The sequence below is a fragment of the Eulemur rufifrons genome, chromosome 10 (assembly GCF_041146395.1).
Source record: "Eulemur rufifrons isolate Redbay chromosome 10, OSU_ERuf_1, whole genome shotgun sequence".
NCBI classification, from domain to species: Eukaryota; Metazoa; Chordata; class Mammalia; order Primates; family Lemuridae; genus Eulemur; species Eulemur rufifrons.
The window spans coordinates 7,163,723-7,185,844 of record NC_090992.1 but is presented as its reverse complement, the minus strand read 5'-3'; the positions used below and the strand labels follow the sequence as shown (position 1 = coordinate 7,185,844).

The window sequence follows — 22,122 nt, the reverse complement described above, 5'->3', positions numbered from 1 at the left end:
GGCAGAGCCTGAGCCTCTGGCTCAGACCACTTTAGGGGTGGGAAGGGGAGAAGGACTTACAGTACACCCCCAGAGGCTCTTCCTGAGGTTCTTGCCTCCCGCGTCCACCCTGCGGCCAAGCCGCTCCTCAGGAGGCTGCGGTGGACTAAGCCGCCCGCCAGCGTTTCCAACTTTCACCTGACGGTCCGAGGCCCCGCGGCGCACGTGCAGTGGATACCTCCTCCCCCTTGGAAGGCGGGGTCGTGCTCAGAGCCAATGAGAGCTTGCGGGGTGGAGGGGTAGGGAAGCTTCCAGAGGCCGATGCGGAGGAAGTTATATAAACAGGGTACGAGAGGGCCCGCAGGAGACCATGCAGTCCAAGCGGGAATGTGAGGTAAGTGGGGGCCGTGAGAGGGCCAAAGAGCCCCACCTGCGCGGGGCGGCTACAAGGACGCCAACACCACAAGCGAGGTGGGGGCGGGCTCTGCGATCCTGCCTTGCAACCCGCCTTTTGCCTCGCAGCTGTGGTGCGAGAGGGTGAATCCAGAGAACAAGGCGGCGCTGGAGGCGTGGGTCAGGGAGACGGGCATCCGCCTGGTGCAGGTGAACGGGCAGAGGAAGTATGGCGGGCCACCCCCAGGTACGGTAGCCCCAGCCCCTACGCCCGCCACGCTAGGGAGGCCTCGATGGCCCAGAACAGCCCCCTTTGGGGGAGGGGCCTGCCCAGATCCGCCACAGTCAGAATCCCCAAACTGCCGGGATTTATACCCCCAGGCAGATGAGGAAATTTGTCTCTGGCTCCCCATACGCCCGCCCCATCGAAGAGGAGAGCTTAAGATACACTCTGTGCTAGACCCACGGTTAGCTCAGTCTCCTAATTATGCCAACGACCCGGGGTACGGCGTTGTGCCCACTTCACCGACGTTTGCTCACATTGCCCCCTCCCCGCGCTGGGTCCGTGGGCTCCGAATTCGGAACCATCCTGGTGGATGACGGTGCCCCTCCATACCCCCTTCTCTCAGGCTGGGTGGGCAGCCCGCCGCCAGCCGGGTCAGAGGTGTTTATCGGACGGCTGCCCCAGGACGTGTACGAGCACCAGCTGATCCCACTGTTCCAGCGCGTGGGCCGCCTCTACGAATTCCGCCTGATGATGACCTTCAGCGGCCTGAACCGCGGCTTCGCGTATGCCCGCTACAGCTCGCGGCGCGGCGCGCAGGCTGCCATCGCCACGCTGCACAACCACCCGCTGCGGCCGTCCTGCCCGCTGCTCGTGTGCCGCAGCACCGAGAAGTGCGAGCTGAGCGTGGACGGGCTGCCGGCCAGTCTGAGCCGCCGTGCGCTGCTGCTTGCGCTGCAGCCGCTGGGTCCTGGCCTGCAGGAGGCGCGGCTGCTGCCCAGCCCCGGGCCGGCGCCCGCGCAGATCGCGCTGCTCAAATTCGGCTCGCACCGCGCGGCCGCCATGGCCAAAAAGGCCCTGGTGGAAGGTAGGGGTGCAAGCTGCGGGGGCGGCGGGTTGGGGCCGAACGCGTTCTGCCAGGCACTTTTACACGTAGCGGATAAAGTAATCTTGAGTCAAGCATGCCTGAGTTTGCAACCTTTCACTACTTGATCTCAGGCTTTTTAAATTTCCGGTGGCGCTTACTACCGCCACCACTTATCTCAATTTAGAACAGTTCCTGTGCATTATCTCCTGACTTAATCCTCAACATCGCAAAGAGAAATAGTTCTCTCTTTAGAGATGAGGAAACTGTTGTAAGAGAAATTGACTTGCCCAAGAAAATGCAACTGAGTCTACCTTTTAATTAGTATAGAACCTGTTTCCTCAGAATGTAGTGAGAAGTAACATAATGGGCATGTGGTACTTAGCTTTGAATTTCCTGACTCATTGCAAGCATTCTCAGTCTAGATTAGCTATTAGAATGCTTATGAGGTAGACAAAGCGCGCAGCAATCAATACTCTAGGAAACTGGGGAGGTAGCAGTTGTATTATACCCCCTTCACAATTAAAGATAATGGATCCTAGAGAAGGCTTCATTGTCTTCTCTTACCCAAGGTCACATTACCAGGAAATGGGGAGAATGCAAATTAAACGAAGGGTTCACAGAGTCTGGAGGCATGGACGCAGGGCTTAGACCTGCCCTTATCTCTGCCTTTTTCCTGCAGGCCAGTCACACCTCTGTGGAGAGCAGGTGACTGTGGAGTGGCTGAAGCCAGACCTGAAGCAGCGACTGCGCCAACAACTTGTGGGTCCCTCCCTGAGGTGCCTACAACCAGAGAGCAGCCGATTGTCCCTGGCCAGGGACAAGCTAGGGTCCCAAGGAGCTCGTGCTGCCCTACAGTTGTTGTGCCAACAAATGAAGCTGGGTAGCCCAGTCTTCCTCACCAAGTGTTTGGGCACAGGACCTGCTGGCTGGCACCGCTTCTGGTACCAGGTGGTGATTCCTGGGCATCCAGTGCCCTTCAGCGGCCTCATCTGGGTTGTGCTGGCCACAGATGGGCAGGATGGGCATGAGGTGGCTAAGGATGCTGTGTCTGCACAGCTGCTGGAGGCACTGGGTGAGTCTGGGGCCAGCCTCTTGTGGTCTGCTGGGGCTGAGGCAGGTGCCATTGTTAAGCAGTGACCTCATTCTCTCTCCACAGGCAGCCTGAATGGGCAGGCAGAGCCTGTGTCAGTTCTCAGCCCAGCAGGCCTGGGCCACCACTATCTGACCCCAAGGGGAGGAGGGGCATGGATGCTGTCCCAAGCCTGACACATCCTCCCTGTTGGGGCAGGGCCCCATGGCACCTGGGGGCAGCTCAGGTTTGGCTTAAGTTGTGGTAAGGGACCTTGCTCTCATTGTCTTCTCTTATTCAGGATCTAACCTGACCCTGTGGTCTTCCTTGGCTATTTCCTGTGTGACATGCATCCACCCCACCCCCCTTTCACACACACCCCCCCCACAAGCTTAGCATGAATCTTTGTTATATTCTTAATTTGTCCTCTGTTGGTTTTTATTTGGAGTGGCGGGGCCAGCTGAGCCAAAGGGTCAGAAATTCTGCCCTTTGTCCCTACCACTGGTTTTGGCTTATGTATAGTTTCGAGTTTTTCTATGCTGGTTGTATTTATATTAAACCCCTGGTTAGTATACACTTGTGTCTGTGCTGTCTTGCCCCAGCTTAGGGTTTGTCTCACACTGGCAGAGTGAATAGCTGCTACAGGGCAAGTACCTCCCTGGCATCACTGCCCTGGGTACATCATCTTGTGCTGCACAATAGGGTATTATAAATTCATATCTCCTCTGGGTCCAGCCCAACAAGCAAGACTCTTACTCAGTGAGGACCTAAGATTCAGTTCATCCACTCAGTCACTGTCATCCTCACTCTCCTCCTCTTCCTCCCGAGCCACAGAGTCCTCTCCTTCTTCCCTCAGTCCTGCGAAGAAGTCATCAGTGCTCCAGGCCTTGCTGCTCAGGGCCCGCAGTGATCCTCCCTTTTTTTTGCGCCGACGGTAGTCATCCACCACCACAGTTCGCAGCTGGGCCAAGTCCCAAAACTTGAGGCGCTGGTCATGGCCACTGCTGGCCAGGAAGCGGCCACAGTGGGAAAGGGCCAGCTCTTCCACAGGCTCCCCGGCATGCTGGCCCACACTGCCCACCACTCGGTTTGGCAGGATGTTCACAGCCCTGGCAGGGAAAGAACAGTGTTGGGTACTGGCTAGCTGGGCCCCCAGCCCTCCTGTGACCCGAGCACTGTCCTGGCTTCCCTCACCTGATCACTCCATCAGTGGAGCCAGTGCATAGCAGACTCTCAGTGACTGGAACCATGCAGTCAATGGACTCGGCTCTCAGGGCAAAGCGGTCACTTGTGGCCCCGAAGCCGTTCCAGTTGAAGAGGTAGATGGTACCTTCACTGGAGCCACAGGCCACCTTCTTCCCACACTGCAGGGAAGTGAAGCAAACCATGTCTGTGGAGCTGCCCTAGACCAAGCCCCTAGCACACACGTCCCCACCCCACCATACCCAGCTGTACTTTCATGAGGGTGACAGAAGTGAGGTCCCCAGACTGAGGCTCTGAGAGCAGCTCGAACCGGCGTCTCTTGATGTTGAAGACACCAAGGCAGCCATCCCCACTATAGAGAACAGAGCGGCAGGCTTAGCCCAGAGCTCCCTTTTAGGAAGACATTTAACACAGGGAGGGAGGAGAGGCAGCTTTGAGGTTGTACCTGGCTGTGAGCAGCAGCTTCTTGGCTGGATCCAGAGCCATGTCTGCGATGTACTCCTCGTGCTGGCGCATATCCATTAAGGGGCCCTCCTTCCGCTGGTCCCAGAGACGGATACAACCTGCATCGTCCCCAGTGGCCAAAACATTCTCATCCACCAGCAGGAGAGTGTTGATGGGGGCACTAGAAACAGAGACAGGGAACTTCCTGGAGCATCTCTGTCCCAGTGGGGACGTCCCAGTGCTTACTCCTCACCCCCATGCACATACACATAATTGGCTCCACTTACCCATGAGCCTTGGAAATACGTCTTTCTAGTCGGCCCTGCTCCACATCTAGAACGTGGATGGCTTTGTCCTTGGAGACAGTAACAAGTTCTGGGGAAAAGGTGCCCAGGTCATGATGCTGCTCACTGCTCCCTTCCCACCACCACACGGCTGCCTTCCCCAGCACTCACTCTGCCCATCTGCAGAGAAGACCACAGCTCGGCAGGACTTGAGATGGTGACCTGATGACCAGAGCTCCTTGGTTTCTCCCTCTTGGCAAGAGTAGGAAAAGCTAGGGAAAGGGAGGAGGGTGAATGACCCCAGACCCCCCCTGAGACGCATGGAGTGCATAGACCAACCTTCCCACCTACCTAGAGTTCCAGCATACACACCTCCAATCCCAAAAGGCTTACCATCCCATTTTTCCATTTTCAATGAGTTTCAAATGTTAGGCCTTGTTTTCATTCAACATACATTAATTTAAGCTACATTTGCTCAGGACCTCTTTGTGACCTCACCCCACCCCTCTTCATCATCTCTGAAAACCCCAGCCTGCAGAAAGACTGGGTTTGAGCCACTGTGGAGGAAATATCTGAATCAAGGACAGAAAACCAGTCCCAAAAGTTGGGAGTGTAAAAATCAGTACGGCAGGGGGAGCTCTTGTACTTCAGGTCTGCAAGAACTAGAGAAAGCTACAATTACAGCATATTGAGATTACATGCTGAAAAAGAGGTAGGATCAAAATGGAGATGGAGCAGAGAGGCGGCAGCCTATAAACTCAACTGTGAGGCAAGTACCCGTCCAGAGAATATCCCCAGTGCCTACCTCAGAGCAGATCCTCAAAAAGGGCAGAATGAATAAATGTTTAATTGCCAGTGAGTTCCAAGTGGGCAGAACTAAGTCTGCTCATTGTTTTCTCTGTCCCAGTGCCTAGCATTAAAAAATTGCTTAATAAACATTAACAGATTGAATACTTGGGAAGGGAGAAGAGAGCCCTGGAAAGCTATCTAAGTGACATTTGAGTTGGATCATGAAAAATGAGAGTTTACCTGACAGTGAACAAAGGGCAGATACTGGAGGGAGATGTCCCTGTCCCTTCTAGGGCAGAAATAAGGAATAAGGAGGGTTCAAGTAGCTGGAAATATGGGCTAGACTGGGCTTCAGGCCATGTGGGCCAAGCAAATATCTGTTGAAATTTAATTTGGGAAAAGAAACCTTTTCAGAATGGTCATGGGAGAAGTTAGAGGACCACCAGAAGGTAGTGGCTGAAAGAAAGGAATGGGCCAGAACCAAGGGATCCCCTCCAGAACCTTTCCTGAGACAAACTGAAGCAGTGAAGGTGTGGAGGATGTGAGAAAGGTGGAGGTCTAGGGTAACTCCCAAGTGTCTGGCACTGTAAATGTGGATGGTGGTAGAAGGAAACCTACATTTGTTGAACAACTGCTTGGGTGCTATACTGAACGCTTGTCCCTTCTGCAAGGTAGGTGGTATTATTCCCCTTTTCAAAGATACAAAGGCAGGGCCAGCACGGTGGCTCATGCTTGTAATCCTAGCACTCTGGGAGGCTGAGGCAAGAGGATCGCTCAAGTTCAGGAGTTCGAGACCAGCCTGAGCAAGAGCAAGACCCCATCTCTACTAAAAATAGAAAGCAATGATCTGGACAGCTAAAAATATATATAGAAAAAAATTAGCCAAGCATGGTGGCACATACCTGTAGTCCCAGATACTGGGGAGGCTGAGGCAGAAGGATTGCTTAAGCCCAGGAGTTTGAGGTTGCTGTGAGCTAGGCTGACGCCACAGCACTCTAGCCAGGGCAACAGAGAGAGACTCTGCCTCAAAAAAAAAAAAAAAAAGATACAAAGGAAAACACGGTCGTTAATTTGCCCAAGGCAAGCTAATGAGGGATTGAGGTTTAAATTCATTAAGTAAATCTGATAAACACAACTCTCCTGGTTAAAACTTTCAATGTCTATCCACTGCTTCTAGCCTGAGTCTTTTGTTCAAAATCAAACATGTACTGAGCACCTACCCTCAAAGAGAGGCAGGAGATAAAACAGAAAACAAAATGGACTATAGATCATACCGGGTTTTTCAAATTCCAGTCATATGATCCATTAATGAGCTCAATCCAAATTTTGTGTGTGCACACAGTAACAATAGAACAAAATAAACCAGAAATTATCACAGAGCATCATAAATAATGCAAAAGGTATTTTTCTGTGGGGCAAGGTCAAAAAGGTTTGAAAAACATTTCTTTACTGAAAGGCATTCAAATAATTACACAAACATATGTATGGCTACAAACCATTATAAAGTTTATAAGGGAAAAGTACCATGGCACTGGTGCCATGGCAGCATCTAACAGGTAATCCAGTTTAGTTCTGGGAATGGAGGAAAAGGGAAGAGATTTTGCGAACTCAGGAATATTAGAAGCAAAGGGAAAGGAGTTTTCCAGGCAGAAGGAATATCTTGTGCAAATGAGCAATGGCTTCAAAATATGGGGTGTTTTTTGGTTTTGTTTTGAGACAGAGACTCGCTCTGTCATCTTAGGTAGAGTGCAGTGGCGTCATCCTAGCTCACAGCAACCTCAAACTCCTGGGGTCAAGCGATCTGATCCTCTTGCCTCAGCCTCCTGAGTAGTAGCTGGGACTAAAGGCACAAACCACCACGCCTGGCTAGTTTTTCTATTTTTAGTAGAGACGGGTCTCCTCTTGCTTAGGCTGGTTGTGAACGCCAAGATGTTTTAAAAAGTATGGACGAATGAGCACAGAAAACAAAAGGGCAGATAAGGGTCAGACGATCAGGGCATTGAAAGCTGGATTGAGAAGTTTGCACTAAATCCTAAAAGCAGATCACTGAAGGGTTTTAATCAAGGGAGTGACCAGTCGGATTTGTGTTTTTGAAAGATCAATTAAATAAAAGGGGCAAGGAGCAAAAGCAAGAAGTCTTTTGAGCCTGCCTCAGGCTCAGTATAATAATCCAGTGGGAAATAACAAGGCCTTAGACGCCTTCTTGTTCTGCTACGGTCTCTGGGCTCCGTCACGACATTCCAGGTACTTTGTCCTCCTTTCAGTTCTTTGAACGGATTTGTGGGTTAACTAGTTTAAAGCCCAATGTTACTGAATGAATCGGACCGAATCAGTCTTGAAATAATTGTCTCCCTGTAACTTTCTCTCCTCCCTCCTGTTCCCAGCTCCATCCCTGGACAGAGCTTGGAGACTCGGTGCTCCAGGCCCTGCCCCACACTCACACGAACACGTCCCCGTCCACGTCCCCTGCAGCCAGTAGGTCGCGGGCCGGATGGAACGCCAGCCCACTGGCCGGCGCTTCCAGCACGATGTCTTCCGGGGTGTCCCGGATCCGGACCGGGGATTCCATGGAATCAGGGTCCTCCTCGTCGCTCCCATCCTCGGCGGGCCTCTCCTCACAAACGCGGTCCATGCTTAGGAGGATTACGAGCCACAACGCGGGAACAGTGGTTCAGGGAACAGCTTCCGCCTCACGCCGGAACCGGAAGTGTCGCTGGGCGCTCTGCGTCACCAGGGGAGGCGCGCGGGCGCTGCCAGTGTGGGTGGAGCCGACTGAAGAGGCCGCGCCCCCAAGGTCCGGCAATTTCCCTGTCTTGCAGTGGCCAGGACTTGGGCTAGCTAGACGGTCAATCCTCTCCCTCCCTCGACACTATACGTAAAATTGGGAACTGCGTTTAAGTCCCTTCTCCTCATCCTGCTCCATCCTAACAGATTTAATACCCTCGGGAGAGGAGAGAGGGATGCTAGTTGTTGTGGCTTGCTGAAACCCAAGATCCCGTCAAGCGATAGCCAGGACAGGCGGTCTTAAAGCAGCAAAAGCCACCAGAAGGTAACACAAGGGAGTCGCGCACACGCTCAAGCTGGGCGGTCCATGCCCAACATCTTCGTGGCCAAAAGAACGGCGCTCTACGCGGTTTCCTAGTTTGGCTCCAGACCCTCAGTGAGCTCCAGACCCTTCCTGAGCTACCAAGGAATTACTGAAGAGGAAAATGGGCACGACAGCTGATGTTCTGGACATCACTGTTACCAAAGGCTCCACAAAGACAGGAGGGCTGTGCATGGTGGAGGGCTGATGAGGAGCAGGTGCTCTTGTGGCTGCAGAGAATGCATTCACATCTCTGTGGTACTAAGCCTTCTAAGCCATCTTACATGCTGATGCCCAAAACCCTTAACGAGAAGTGAAAGAAGTGAGGTTAGGGACCTCAAAGAGGCGGTATGTCCTGTTCTCTAACTGGAAAAGTTACTGTGTGGTATTGGAGTGTCTTTGTCACTCACTATGTGGCCAACCAGAAAGTCCTGGTCACTTCTATGAAGCTTTGTGGTACTTGGAGAAACTGAATCTCAAACCAATAGTCAACCAGCAGGTCTTGCTTTTAGTGACCCTCCAGGTATCTTCATCTGAGCCATGTCTCCATGACCTTTTTCCTAATTAGGATTGCTGTCTACAACCATGAGACCACGGTGTCATTTGTCTGTAATCAGACATTTTAGGTGCTGCTGCAGAGGGGGCCCAATTTCAGCCTCCTAAGTGCCACACACAAAGCTGGCTTCATCAAAAAGCCCTATCATATCAAAATGAAAATGACCAAAATCAAGACAATCGCTAAGGTGACTTTCTAGCTTTCCCTGGATCTGGTGAGCCCACAGGTCTTGGCCTCAGGATAGGTAGAAGTAGCATGGCATCCAGCCAGAAAGAAGTGGTGATCCCTAATGATGAGCACCAGACCACAGTGCTGGCAATGAGCAGAGAGGAAGAATAGGGCAGAGAATAGAGTGATTCAAAGGCCAGTAGGCCCACCATGGGCCTTGACAAATGTTTCAGGGTCATGAAGGTACCAAACCCTTCTGGCCTAGGATAGGAATTCCTGTACCTGCAGGGCCAGACTACACCAGTTCTAACCCCAACGCAATTCCCCCTAAGGTTATCCCTTCAGTCAAGGAAGCAGTGATTTGTACTCAGCATTACTGAAGCTCACAGGAGGGCATAAACTCAAAAGGTTTTTGTTCCCACCCACAAGTGATTTTCATTAGATGCCTTCACCCAGAGCCTGGTCCTGCACAGCCTTGGGATCAAACTGGCAGCCCACTGGGCTGACCTTAATCCCCAGGAAATTTCTGTGCTAGGACTAGGCACATGAATGAGTCTGACATTTGAGACCAATCATTTTTACATTCCGCTATCCACCACTTGCCCACCAATGAGGGTCATTATTCTCTTCTCCACCAGGCACAATAGCTAGTAAACATCCTTACTGTCTAGGAATCTAGAACCACAACTCAGGAAAGAACTGATGACTTTCTGCATGTGATTTTATACAACCAGTAGAATTAGCCTTTTTGGTGCTCCAGGGGTCCTGGAGGGGGGATGCTCAACATAAAGAAGACAGCAGGTTAACCAATTTTAATGGAACCAAATGATTATACAATAAAATTTTATGTACATTCAAAAAAACATATTGCAGCCTTTCTGGAAATTGTAGAAAGCAAGCACATCCTTGTGGAGATTCTCCCTTTGGAGAGTCAGTATTAAACTGAAGATTAGTATTTTGGTCTTTTGACTTCAACCCTGCAATTGAAGAGATATGGGTCAGCATAAGACCAATACACTAAGCAGTTACCGCCAGTCCCACAGGAGAAGAATGCTCCTCACCCATCAGCTTCCATCTTCTTCCTTTTCTCAATGATCTACAAAAAGAACAGTGATTGTCTACAGTTATGCTGCCAGTCTGAGCTTACCTGAGGCCCAAGCTGATCTCTGTCACTTCCATGGCCCTCCAACCCCACGCCTGTTCCCAGATTTATAGGCCAGTATCCCCTTCCAGCTGAAACCCTCCCACCCGAGGGGCAGCCCCACTTACTGCACTAATTTTCTTCCACTGGCGATCAAGCTCTGCTTTGTCATTCGTTTCCTTGAAACGCCTGGTCTTCCGCCCTTCCGACATCTTGATACCATACTGGAATGCAGCCCTGAAGTAAAAAAGTGCAGTTGGGGGAAGAAGGCATTAGAAGTTACATAGCAGCAGCATGACTTTCTCAGAGCCCTGGGCACAGAGAACCTATTTGGATCTCGGCCAGACTACACACTCTAACCTAGTACGGGCTCTTCCACCAAACTGCCCTCCTCACTCTATGCCCACATTAAACACAGACTCACTTGGGCAAAGCTTCCTTGTTGTTCATATACTCGCTGTATTCCTCCTGGGTATCAAAGTCCCAGCGGCCTAAGGGGCCCTTCTTGTTACCCTGTTGCAGGATAGAATGGGGTAGGATACAGAAGGAAGAGATGTCAGTGGAAATGGAATTTTAGCCCTTGATTGAAGCCAGACTCTTCCCACAATCCCAGGTTTCACCATTCATAAATTGTACCCTAATACGTACTTAGTATGTGCCAGACATTATTGTGAACACTAAACACATCTAATTTAATTCTTGCAAAAAGTCTATGAAGAGGGAACTATATTTCTCTCCATTTTCCTAATGAAGAAACTAAGGCATATGCAGTAAAGAACTTGGCAAGGTCACAAAACTACTAAATGGCAAAGGCAGGACTGAACAAAGATCTAAGATTAAACCATGCTATTGCAATACAGTATAACAGAGGCTAGAGATTTCTTCAGTATTAATGGTATTAGCAGTGTTGTGTTAGCTTTTTTAAAATTTTGTTTTAGACTTAGAGGAAAACTTCAATCCTGGCTAGAATAAAACTTAGTTATTTTCTAAACACTGTAATTCCTTCTGCCCTTCCTACGTTAATAGGATGGGAATTAAAGCCTGGCACTTTGTTGTATGAAATAAAAAGAAATAAACTTTTTTTGCCCTATCTCATTTGATCTTGTGCAGACTTTAAAAGAGTTAAGCTATTCATGACTCCATGCTGCTGCTTCTACTGCTGTAGCTGAAGGAGGGAGGAGCCCAGTAAATGAAAGACAGCTATTTTGGGAGTGCGGAAGGAGATGTGTGAAACAGTAACTGCCCAAAGGCCCCACCATCCTTTGTTGCCTTGTTTTTTTTGTTGTTGTTAAGACAGAGTGCCGCTGTAAGTCCCTGGGTAGAGTGCAGTGATGTCATTGTAGCTCACTGCAAGCTCCAACTCCTGGGCTGTAAGCGATGCTTCTGCCTCAGCCTCCTGGGTAGCTGGGACTACAGGCGCACACCACAATGCCCAGCTGGGTTTTGTTGTTTTACGGGGTTTTTTTGTTTTGTTTTATTTTTTCATAGAGATAGAGCAGGTGCTCAGGCTGGTGCTGAACTCCTGAGCTCAAGCTATCCTCTTGCCTCAGCCTCCCAGAGTGCTAGGATTACAGGTGTGAGCCACCACACCCAGGCCCCACCATCCTTCTAATTACACACCTGATCCATTTTGCTATAATCCACCTCCTCGTCACTATCCACAGCCATGTCATCCATCCTAAAGAGAAGAAACAGTTAAACAGATGCTGCAGACCCAGACCCCTGTGCTTCATCTGGAAGCCTACCCAGCTCAGAGGCTATCTGCCCGGGAATGACCACCCCACCTAGATCTCCCACTCAGAGCCTAATGGAATAGTTCATGCAAGTAAGAAGTACCCCTGGGTCCCAGCAAATCAAATTTCCACCTCACCGCACCCCCCCCACCCCCCCGCAACTTGTTCTCTAGTCTTCCCAGCCTCCCTTCCTTAAAGGGTCTCACATACGTGGCTGGGTAGCACTCTGCATAACTGTTGGACATGCCAAAGAAGTCTCCCAGCTGCTTTTTGTCTTCTGGCTTCTTTAGCATATGCTATGTTAAAGAAAACACTAGACAGAATTCCACTTATCACAGAAAAGCTTTAGACAGCAGGAGCCAATAGCCCCCAACATGGAAATTCTAAGGAGAGGGCTGTGAGCTTCAATGGGTCCCCTGGGAAGGGACAAGACATGGTTTCCACCCTGTCAAAATTCAGCACAAAATGGAAGAAGCAGGTAGGGAGAAGGAAGGAGCAGAGAGACAGGGAGCATTAGAATGAAAAGAGAACAACAGCTCTCTGGAACCCAGGAACATATTAATATGAAGGATATGACTCAGTGCCTTCCCAGCCAGCAGATCCAGCAAACTTTTCATTGATAGACTTGATCAACTCCTTGGCAGACCCAGGTCCTAGTAATAAAGAGAACTCTAACTCTGCTCAGACCTTGAACCAAGGCCTCTCACAACCTCCTCCCCACAATATACTTCCAAACTGTGCCTTTCATAAAAACATTTTTTTTTCAACTCTTTTATCTAATAAAGTGTTAAACAAACTCCAAATGAGCTACTTCGGTTGAGATGAGAATAGGGTACCCAAAACTTTGTACATTTAACCTCTGCCTCACCTCTTCAGTAGTCCAGGGCCAGAGAAATTATATCTAAGAGCAAATATGCCACTTGCCCTGCTATTGCCCAGGAAAGGTGGCAATTCCATAAACTAAGACATGGTTCTTATGAGAACCCAGAACCAGGAAGTCCCCCAATCCCACCTTCACCAGTTCTGAGCAATAGGTCAGACTCTCAGCCCAAGGGAAAGCAGGACTGCTAGAACCAACACAAGACGCTGTGGATACAACCCACCTTTGTCAACGTCCATGGGCTGGAAAGAAAACAAAAATCAAGATAAGTGTCACCACAAAGGATTCCTACTCATCCCTCCCCCAAGTTTGAGTCAATTCCTTACCCAACCTTGCCCCCATTTCCAGGATGGTTCCTGCCATGGGTTAGTTCACCCCGTTGCTGCTGTGGAGCCATGCGGTGCCAATATAATAGGAGGGTCTGGTACCTAGCTAGGTAGGCAGAGAGGGGCAGCTCTACCACCAGGTACCAAGGACCCACATCTCACCTCATCATCCACTTTTGGCTTCTCAAAGTAGCTGTGCCTTTTCTTTTCCTCTTCTCTCTCTCTGTCCCGCTCTCGTTCCCGTTCCCGATCTCGTTCTCGCTCCCGCTCTCGGTCACGGTCTCTGTCTCTCTCCCGATCACGCTCCCGTTCCCGATATCTATCCCGCTCCTTGTCCCGAGGTGTCTTGGTCGTGGAGGGGACATAATCCCCAATGTCTTCAAAAATGCTAGGAAAACAGAGATCACTAGCTGGCAAGTCACACACACCTTCACTTCCCCTGACCGTTTCTCCAGATTTTGACACCAAGGCCTCCCCAAAATGCCAAAGATAAGAGATGCATAGCCTCCCTCTGATCAGGTGCCAGGGCATAGGACACATACTTCATGTCAGCCTCAGGAGGTTTCTTTTCTTCCAGTTTCCCTGAAATGGAAAGAGAGGAGTCAGGAACACACTCCTGAGTTAATGTCCACTCAGCCTCACCATCCTCTCCAGTTCTCAACGACCTTTTAAACAAATTCTGTTTAAAACACAGGACAAAAGCTACCCATTCTTCCCTCCTCAGGCTTCAAACCTAACCGCTGCTTCTCAGGTAGGTCAAGCAGACAGAACTTGGATGTAACCATCTCCTTGCCAATGTTCCATTGCTCCCATTTTTCTCTGCTCCCCAGGAGCTTCCCAATGTTCTAGAGACAAAAGGCTCCAGGAGACCTTGGTTCCATCCCCAAATGCCCCTCTAGGGGTAAGGTTTCTCTCCCTAACCCTCCAGGTACCTTTATCCTTCTTCTTGAGCTTCTTGTTGCGGGTACCCTGCCTCAGGTATGAAAGGATCTGGGTGAGCTTGCTGATGACAATGTCATTCGTGGTCAGTGTGGTCTGGGCCTAAAAACACCAAGAAGCAACAATGTTCTCTCACTGAGCAGGAATCTCTCCATTTATCTATTCATTCACTTAACAAAGTGAAGGATGAGTGAGTTACAATAAACTAGGTGAAGACAGGGAAAGGAGGTATTGTGAAGGGACATTCCAGAGAGATGAAACACCATGCACAGAGGCCCTGAGTCAAAAGTGAATCTAGATCATTCAAGAAAGACAGGATGGCTGGAGAACAAACAACAGGGAGGCATGGTGAAAAAAGGTTAAAAAGGCCAGATGTTGCATGGGCTCATAGGCAATGGTAAAGATTTTGCTATTTATCCTAAGAACAATGAAAAACCATTGGAAGCTTCTATACCATTGTGAGACAAAAATATGACTTTTAAAAAGATCACCTTAGCCACATGTAAACACCGTAATGGGTGCTGGGATGGAAAGACAGGGGTCAGGGGTGATGGTTAAAGAGTATGGGCTTTCTTTTGAGGGTGATGAAAATGTTCTAAAATTAACTGTGATAATGGTTACATAACTCTATAAATAAAAATCACTAACTGCCCACTATAAAAGAGTGACTTACATGGCATGTAAATCACATCTCAATAAAAAGAAGAAATAACATATTGAAGGAAACCAAAGTGGAAGTGCAGAAGCCAATTAGAAGCCTCTTTTAATAGGCCCCACAAGACATTATGGTTTAGACTGGGATGTTATTGATGGAGATGGATTCAATCGAGATTTAGAAGGTAAAAAGTCAATAGGCCTTGATGATGTGGTAAACAAGGAACAGGGAAAAGGTGAGGCTGCTTCCCAGCTCTGAGGCTCATATAAAAGGCTCACAGGACTCGGGCCACTCACCTCCATGGTGGGACAATCAGCCTTGCTGCGGATAAGAGTGGTGGGGATATCGGTGTCAGCATATTCATCATCCAGGTCTACCACATAGGCCATGCGGCCTGGCAGGAACAGCTCATTCCGCTCATACGCTTTGCTCTTGAAAAGCATACGGTAAACATTGCGGCCTACAAAAAGGGGGAAAGTAGCAAGTAGCCAATGAGAACCTTCTCTAATAGCAGCTGCTATTTATTAAGTGCTTGCTCTGTCCAGCCACCATGCCAAGTGCTATGCATGCTTTGCTTCATTCAATCCTCAAACAGTTCTGTAAGGTGGGCATTATTATTCCCCTTTACTGGTAAGAATACTAAGGCTGAGAATTAAGTGATTTACCTAAAGTCATACAGCTACCAAGTAACAGAGCAAAGAATGGGACCCAGGCAGTCTAACTCCAAAGCCTGGGCTCCTAACCACTCTTCTACATTGCCTTCTCCAGGGCACTATGTGCCCACGTTGTGTTAGAACCTGTGAGGAAGGAGGATGAGGTTTAGGTAATACTGATGATGAAGGAAAAAAACAGCGGCCAGGTGTGGGTGGCTCATGCCTGTAATCCTAGCACTTTGAGAGGCTTGAGGCAGGAGGACTGCTTAAGGATAGGAGTTCAAGACCAGCCTGAGGCGAGAGCCCGTCTCTACAAAAAATACAAAAATTAGCCAGGTGTGGTGGTGTACACTTGTAGTTCCAGCTACTTGGGAGGCTGAGACAAAAGGAGGCTAAGCCTAGGAGTTTGAGGTTGCAGTGAGCTACAATGACACCACTGCACTCCAGCCTGGGCAACAGAGCAAGACCCTGTCTCAAAACCAAACCAAACCAAACAAACAAAAAACAGCTGTATACCTGCTCAATAGGACAGCATGTTATATATTTCATTTCTCATGCCTACAACAATCTCATGAGGTAAGTATTGACCCAATTTTTACAGGTAAACAAACAGGACGCAAAATCAGTTGTCTAAAATCACACACCTACTATGGTTTCATCACCAGAATTCAAACCCAGGTCTGACTCTAAATTTTGAGCTTTTAATCACTAACCATGCTAACCTCCTTTAATGCCTAAGCCTCAACCTAAAAAAGATTCCAATCTAATGGGTAAGACATAAAATAACATATGAAATAATTAAGTCCATGTCTAAGTCTTACTGGAGTATTTTAACAAGAATTAGTTGTTTTAGGGCCAAGAAAGAGGAAAGGAAGTTGAGGAAGCATACCCTGCCCAGAGCATTAAAATCCTTACAATTCACCTAGAATGTACAGTCACTAGTGTAGAAGCTCTGTACTCACCCAGACGTGTTTTAAATTCAATTTTATTTTCAGGATCTTCATCTTTCCTGAAAAGACAAAAAAAAATTGGTTTTTTTTTTTTTTTTTTTTCCACTAAATGTGCTCCTACTTTAGGTTCCACCCTACTAAACTCTCAAGCCTTCTCTGATATTTACTTACTTGGTTTCCTTCTGGGGCTTTTCCATCAGTTCCTCTTCCTCTTTTTCTTTGCTAGCAATCTCAGCTCGTACCTAACAGGAAAGCAAGTAGGGTTTAGCCAGGGGTGGGGAACCTGCAGCCTCAGGGGTGGGGAACCTGCAGCCTCAAGGCCACATGCAGCCCTCCAGATCCCCAAGTGAGGCCCCTGGACCGAATCCAAACTTCACAGAACAAATCTCTTTATTAAAAGGATTTGTTCTATAAAATTTGGATTCAGTCAAAAGGCTGCACTCAAGGATCCGGAAGGCCACATTCATTTACTTTATGTATTTATTGAACATCTACTATACAACACTGTGCCAGAGACTAAGAACACAGTATTAAACAAGACAGATAAGTATCCTCACTCTAATGGAACTTAGAGCAGGTGAGACAAATTAAACAATTAATTTCAACAATGTGCAATAACTACTATGATAAGTAAAACAGAAGGGCCATGCAAGGCTGCAGGAAGAGGGAGATGAAGGGCAGGGGAGCTTAACCATCCCTGGGTGATCAAGAAACGCTTCTCCAAGGAAATAAAATTTAGGCTGATACTTGAAGGACAAGTAGCAATCAGCCTATAGAGGAGCCACATTTAACCCTTCTTCTAGATGGTCTGAACTATCAGGAGCCTTCCTCTTACCCTTGCAAGGCCCATACAAGAGTATTCAGCACTCTAGTATTATTCCCCACCTGCCCACCAGGACTCACACCTTTTGAAGCAGAGCAAAATCCAAGCCTTTCACCAAATGGGTGTGTTCCATGTCACCACCCAAGAATTTGGACTCCTGGATCAACTGTCTTCTCTTTTCTGCAGCTGATTTGTCCCTGTATAATGAAAGAAGCTGCATTAGAACAGTCCTTTGTAGGTGGCAAGTGCCTTTTGAAATGGCTTAGTATGGATCCCAGAGCATGGAAAGTATGAGGAAGAGTTCATATGGTGATTATATGACTCTGGGATGCTGAAGGAACCATGCCCTGGGTCCCCTAGGTACTCACGCCTCAGCAGTGGGGCCCACAGCTCTGTAGTTAGCTGTAGTGCTGATAAGCTCAGTTTCCTCATAATCTTTGTTCACACCATCTCTGCGTTCCTTGGCACGGTCCCGGTATTTCTCTGCTAGCTCTCTCTCTCTCTCAATTTCTTGTTGTCGTAGCTTGGCATAATAACTGTGACCAGAGAAAGGTGAATGTGTAAGGCTCACCAGCTGCTATGTGAAGTTCAAAAGAACTGTTCTGCCTATTTCCCTGTATCTCCATCCTGCTTTCTATAGGGAAAGCTCACGTATGCCCTAACAGAACTGCTGGACACCTCTTGATAGTCCTCAAAACTAGAACTATAGCTCCTTCCAGCTCGTAGATATACTGTTCCAATGCCACCTTGGGAAATTCCATCTGTCACTTCAGAATTCTTGAATGCCACCCAACTCTACTAATTCTCTATAGGTACAAGAGACTTTACCACACAGCAATCAGAAAATTTTCTGAATTTTTATCACCTTCCGAATTTCAGCTAAAAATAACTCATTCCTTGCTGGTCCACTCCCTGAAGGAAGGAAAAGCAAAGTACCAGGTGTAGAAAGTTCAGAGTCATACAAATAATAATGATGATGATGTAATAATAATAATAATGATAGCAACAAAGATTGAATGGTTACTGCACGCCAGGCACCAGTGCTAAGTCTTACATACACAATTACGGTTGATCCTCGTGACAATCTAATAGGTTATTCTCACTACTGTATCTCCATTCTATCCGTGAATTAGAGAGGTTAAGCAAAATGCCCAAGGTTACCCAGCAAGAAACTAGTAAAGATGAGATTAAAATATATGCAGGCTGACTCCAAAGCCCTATACTGCCACTCTAGGTATCACTCCTCTCCATTAAGAAAGCAGAGAACTTCAATACAACAAAGGAAAATCTCAGTCTCTAGCCTCATAATTAGCTGCTATTCCTCCACCCCAAACACTATCCACCTTAAAACCTAACATCCTTCCACTCTTCCTTCACCTTTTCTTTTTCCTCCTTCGTGCAGCTGGGTCTTCATCTTCATTGTATTCCCTCGGCATCCTAGAAAAGACAAGAATTTACTGATAGCAAAATACTTCCACAGCCCCAGAAACCCCAAATAGTGACCCTGAGGACTGAAGAAAGACCCAGAATACTGACCAAAGCAATAGTTTCAATCAGGCAGAGATTTATGTCAATGTTTGTAGGTGAGAGGTTCTCAAACTTTAGAAAGCATCATAAACACCTGAGAGACTATTAAAACTATACATCCCCAGCTATCTGCCCTAGAAAGTCTGTGTCTGTAGAGTTGAAATAGGCCCAGAAATCTGCCCATTTGCACCAGCAGCAACTCTAGTACAAGTGTCCATGGAACATATTCTGAGCAACAGTGAGACTAGGGCATTCCCAGTCATCCCTGGAGCTTCAGTCTCCACAGGGAGAAAATCAGAACCTCAGGGTTCAAAAAAGGACTAGTCTTCTAGTTCCTAGGACACTCTGGTTCAGTAGAAAGGAACAGGAAGGAGCAAGAAAAAGACAGAAGACAGGCTGGATCACCCAAAGACTTACTCATGGTGACGTGACTTAGAGGGTGGTGCAGAGGTAGGTGCAGCCCTTGGGGTCATGAGAAGTTTCCTGAAGTCTTCATTGGTGAGTTTTGATCTTGAAGAAAAGGCAAAGATTTAAAAAAATTATGACAATAAGAAATGAAAAAGGAATATGTAAAAATCATGGTTAAATTTATTAGAAATCAGGGAAATACAAATTAAAACACAGATATACCACTTTTAATGCATCAGAGTGTTAACAACTAAAAAGTCTGATAAATCAAGTATGAGTGAGAATTTGGGAAGGGGACACTTTCATATACTCCTATGGGAATGTAAACTAGTATAACCAATTTGGGGGGCAATTTGGCAGTATTTATTAAAATTTAAGTCTATATATCCTATGACCCAGGAACTCCATTTATTTAGATTTAGCCTGGCCAATTACTGGCATATGTATATAAGGCTTGTAAAACAGGTTCAATTATAGCCCTGAAAAATAATAAGATGTTAGATCCAGGCATTTGGTGAATTGAAAAAAAAAAGAAAAAGAAAATAATAAGAATTGGAAATAAACTAAATGTTTATTAACTGGAGAATAACTAAACTGTGACAGTGTTTCCCAAATGAGAGACAGACAACACTAAAGGTACAAGAGACTACTTTAACTGGTATACCGACAAGGACTCCCTCCTTGACCAAACTATAGTCAGACTCCTTTCAGCCCTCTTCTGACTAGGGCTCTTCCTTGGCCTGCTGACCCCAATTTTAAAAAAGAATCCTGCTACGCCAGATTATAGAAAATCCTCCCCACTCCTGATATCCAATCAAGCTCCTTTTCCCCCACCCTTGATATCTAATCAAGTTCCTCGTCCCCGCAAGGAAGACTTTATTGAAGACTATTATAATAGAATGAAGACTATTGCATTAGAGGAGAGAGACTGAACTCAACTCTAGATACAACAGGGACAAGTGGGAATATACAGAAAAGTACTAAGAGAAACTTGGTTAGGTATCAAGGCAGTGAGTGGGGCAGGGGGGTGTTTGATTTGCTATAACTGGGTTCAGCAGGTCAAGTTCTGGTCAAAAATAAGATTCTTTAAGGAACCTGACTAAACTTTGGTCAAGGAGGAAGCCCTTGTCACTGCTATAAAAATAATCTCCAAGGTAGTGAGGTTAAAAAAAAAAATAATAGGCCGGGTGCAGTGGCTCACGCCTGTAATCCTAGCACTCTGGGAGGCCGAAGCAGGCAGATCGTTTTGAGCTCAGGAGTTCGAGACCAGCCTGAGCAAGAGCGAGACCCTATCTCTACTAAAAATATAGAAAGAAATTAGCTGGACAACTAAAAATACGTATAGAAAAAATTAGCCGGGCATAGTGATGCATGCCTGTAATCCCAGCTACTCGGGAGGCTGAGGCAGTAGGATTGCATGAGCCCAGTTCAAGGCTGCTGTGAGCTAGGCTGACGCCACGGCACTCTATCCCGGGCAACAGAGTGAGACTCTGTCTCAAAAAAAAATAATAATAACAATAAATGTTGCAGGCTAGGTGCTGTAGCTCATGCCTATAATCCTAGCCCTTTGGGAGGCCTGAGGGGGGAGGATCGTTTGAGGTCAGGAGTTCAAGACTACCCTGAGCAAGAGCGAGACCCTGTCTCTACAAAAAAAATAGAAAAATTGGTGGGACGTGGTGGCTTGCACCTCTAGGCCCAACTACTCAGGAGGCTGAGGCATGAGGATCACTTGAGCCTAGGAGTTCTGAGGTTGCAGTGAGCTATGATGACGCCACTGTACTCTAGCCCAGGTGACAGAGTAAGACCCTGTCTCCAAAAAAGAAAAGTTGCAAAATGATATATACAGAATAACACCATTTAACTTAAATATTTTAACTCACAAAGCAATGATGTTTTCCTCAGATATGCGTATGTATGTATAAACGCATTAAAAAAGAGGAAAATATACACACACACAAAAGGTAACAGTGGTTACCTCTAAGAAATGGACTGGAATTGGGGAGATGTTATCAAAGACAACTTCATCCTTATTTCCTGTTTTACTTTTCTATGGGAAGAATTAATTCCTACATAATGTGCTATTAAACAACACATATAAAAAACTAAAACCTTCCCTGCCAGAATTTCCCCTTTAATACTCTTATGCAGTTGGCCTGATCCAGTTAAGGTTCACAGAGACAAAGGCCCAACTGGCACCATTTTTTTGCCCATCCTTGCTGACACAGCATTCAGAATTCTTTCACCATCGCCACCACCCCTCCACTCACTGCCCAGCTCATTCCCATGGTCCTATGACAAAATACTCACTGGTGGAAGGAGTGAGGATCATCCACATCGTGGCCATCTGGGGCCAAAGGGTTGGAAAACGGCTCGCCTGACAAAAAGAATTGATATTAATCTAGTCAATCTCTTATGTGTCGGTTCCCGTGCAGAAATCGGGCATATAGCAGTGAACAATACAGAAGAAAAGCAAGAAGAGCAATAGTATCAATACAATGTAATAAGTGCTGAAATGGAAAAACACAAGGAGCTGTGAGAGCACAGAAGAGGGGTCCCTAAACCTGAGCTGGAGGATCAGCAAAGACTTCCTGAAGATTACATCTGAAATACTACGAGAAAGATAAACGGGCGCAACGCAGAACTATGTATAAGGGGACAGGGGTTGGGGGAAGGGATCCACAGACAAAAGTCGCCGGTAGTCACTTGGGGCAGGAATGAGGCTTGGGGACAGTCTGGAGCTGTCCGGCCTAACTTGGGGTCCAACGGCTTCGCCAGGTTCCAAGCGTCACGCACACATATACACGGCTTAAGCTCAGAGGCTAAAATAACCCGCTAAGTCCCCTGAGTCCCTCGGGGAAGAAAGGGCGGATGACCCGAGCCTTACTATCTCGCTCCGGCATTTTGTCCGCGGTCTTTCAACGACACCCAAGACCGAGCCTCCAACAATAACAATTCAGCAACAAGCCTTTTCCCACAGTGCACCTCAGAAATCAACCCACACTGCTTTGCGTTCCGAGCATTTCCGC

General features: G+C 47.6%; 3 protein-coding genes across 3 annotated transcripts; 1 reads left to right on the top strand and 2 right to left on the bottom strand.

Annotated features, from left to right (window-relative positions):
* The first annotated feature begins 97 nt into the window (after nucleotides 1-97).
* DND1 (DND microRNA-mediated repression inhibitor 1) lies at nucleotides 98-3,106 on the top strand. Its single transcript, XM_069484116.1, has 4 exons — nucleotides 98-373; nucleotides 502-619; nucleotides 1,002-1,463; nucleotides 2,143-3,106. Exons 1-4 carry the CDS (start codon nucleotides 350-352, stop codon nucleotides 2,598-2,600), a joined length of 1,062 nt encoding a protein of 353 aa, XP_069340217.1. The 5' UTR covers nucleotides 98-349; the 3' UTR covers nucleotides 2,601-3,106.
* Nucleotides 2,984-7,949, bottom strand: WDR55 (WD repeat domain 55). Its single transcript, XM_069484115.1, has 7 exons — nucleotides 7,694-7,949; nucleotides 4,635-4,735; nucleotides 4,467-4,554; nucleotides 4,181-4,360; nucleotides 3,988-4,087; nucleotides 3,727-3,896; nucleotides 2,984-3,641 (listed from the first exon to the last, which is right to left on the bottom strand). Exons 1-7 carry the CDS (start codon nucleotides 7,882-7,884, stop codon nucleotides 3,320-3,322), a joined length of 1,152 nt encoding a protein of 383 aa, XP_069340216.1. The 5' UTR covers nucleotides 7,885-7,949; the 3' UTR covers nucleotides 2,984-3,319.
* Nucleotides 7,950-9,858: 1,909 nt separating this feature from the next.
* IK (IK cytokine) lies at nucleotides 9,859-22,092 on the bottom strand. Its single transcript, XM_069484114.1, has 20 exons — nucleotides 21,981-22,092; nucleotides 21,404-21,470; nucleotides 19,106-19,198; nucleotides 18,539-18,598; nucleotides 17,530-17,697; nucleotides 17,244-17,358; nucleotides 16,510-16,580; nucleotides 16,351-16,397; nucleotides 15,032-15,195; nucleotides 14,074-14,182; nucleotides 13,684-13,723; nucleotides 13,304-13,529; nucleotides 13,039-13,057; nucleotides 12,510-12,588; nucleotides 12,146-12,226; nucleotides 11,823-11,880; nucleotides 10,627-10,715; nucleotides 10,331-10,439; nucleotides 10,123-10,157; nucleotides 9,859-10,038 (listed from the first exon to the last, which is right to left on the bottom strand). The coding sequence occupies exons 1-20, from the start codon at nucleotides 21,994-21,996 to the stop codon at nucleotides 10,011-10,013; spliced, it is 1,674 nt and encodes a 557-aa protein (XP_069340215.1). The 5' UTR covers nucleotides 21,997-22,092; the 3' UTR covers nucleotides 9,859-10,010.
* Nucleotides 22,093-22,122: the final 30 nt, after the last annotated feature.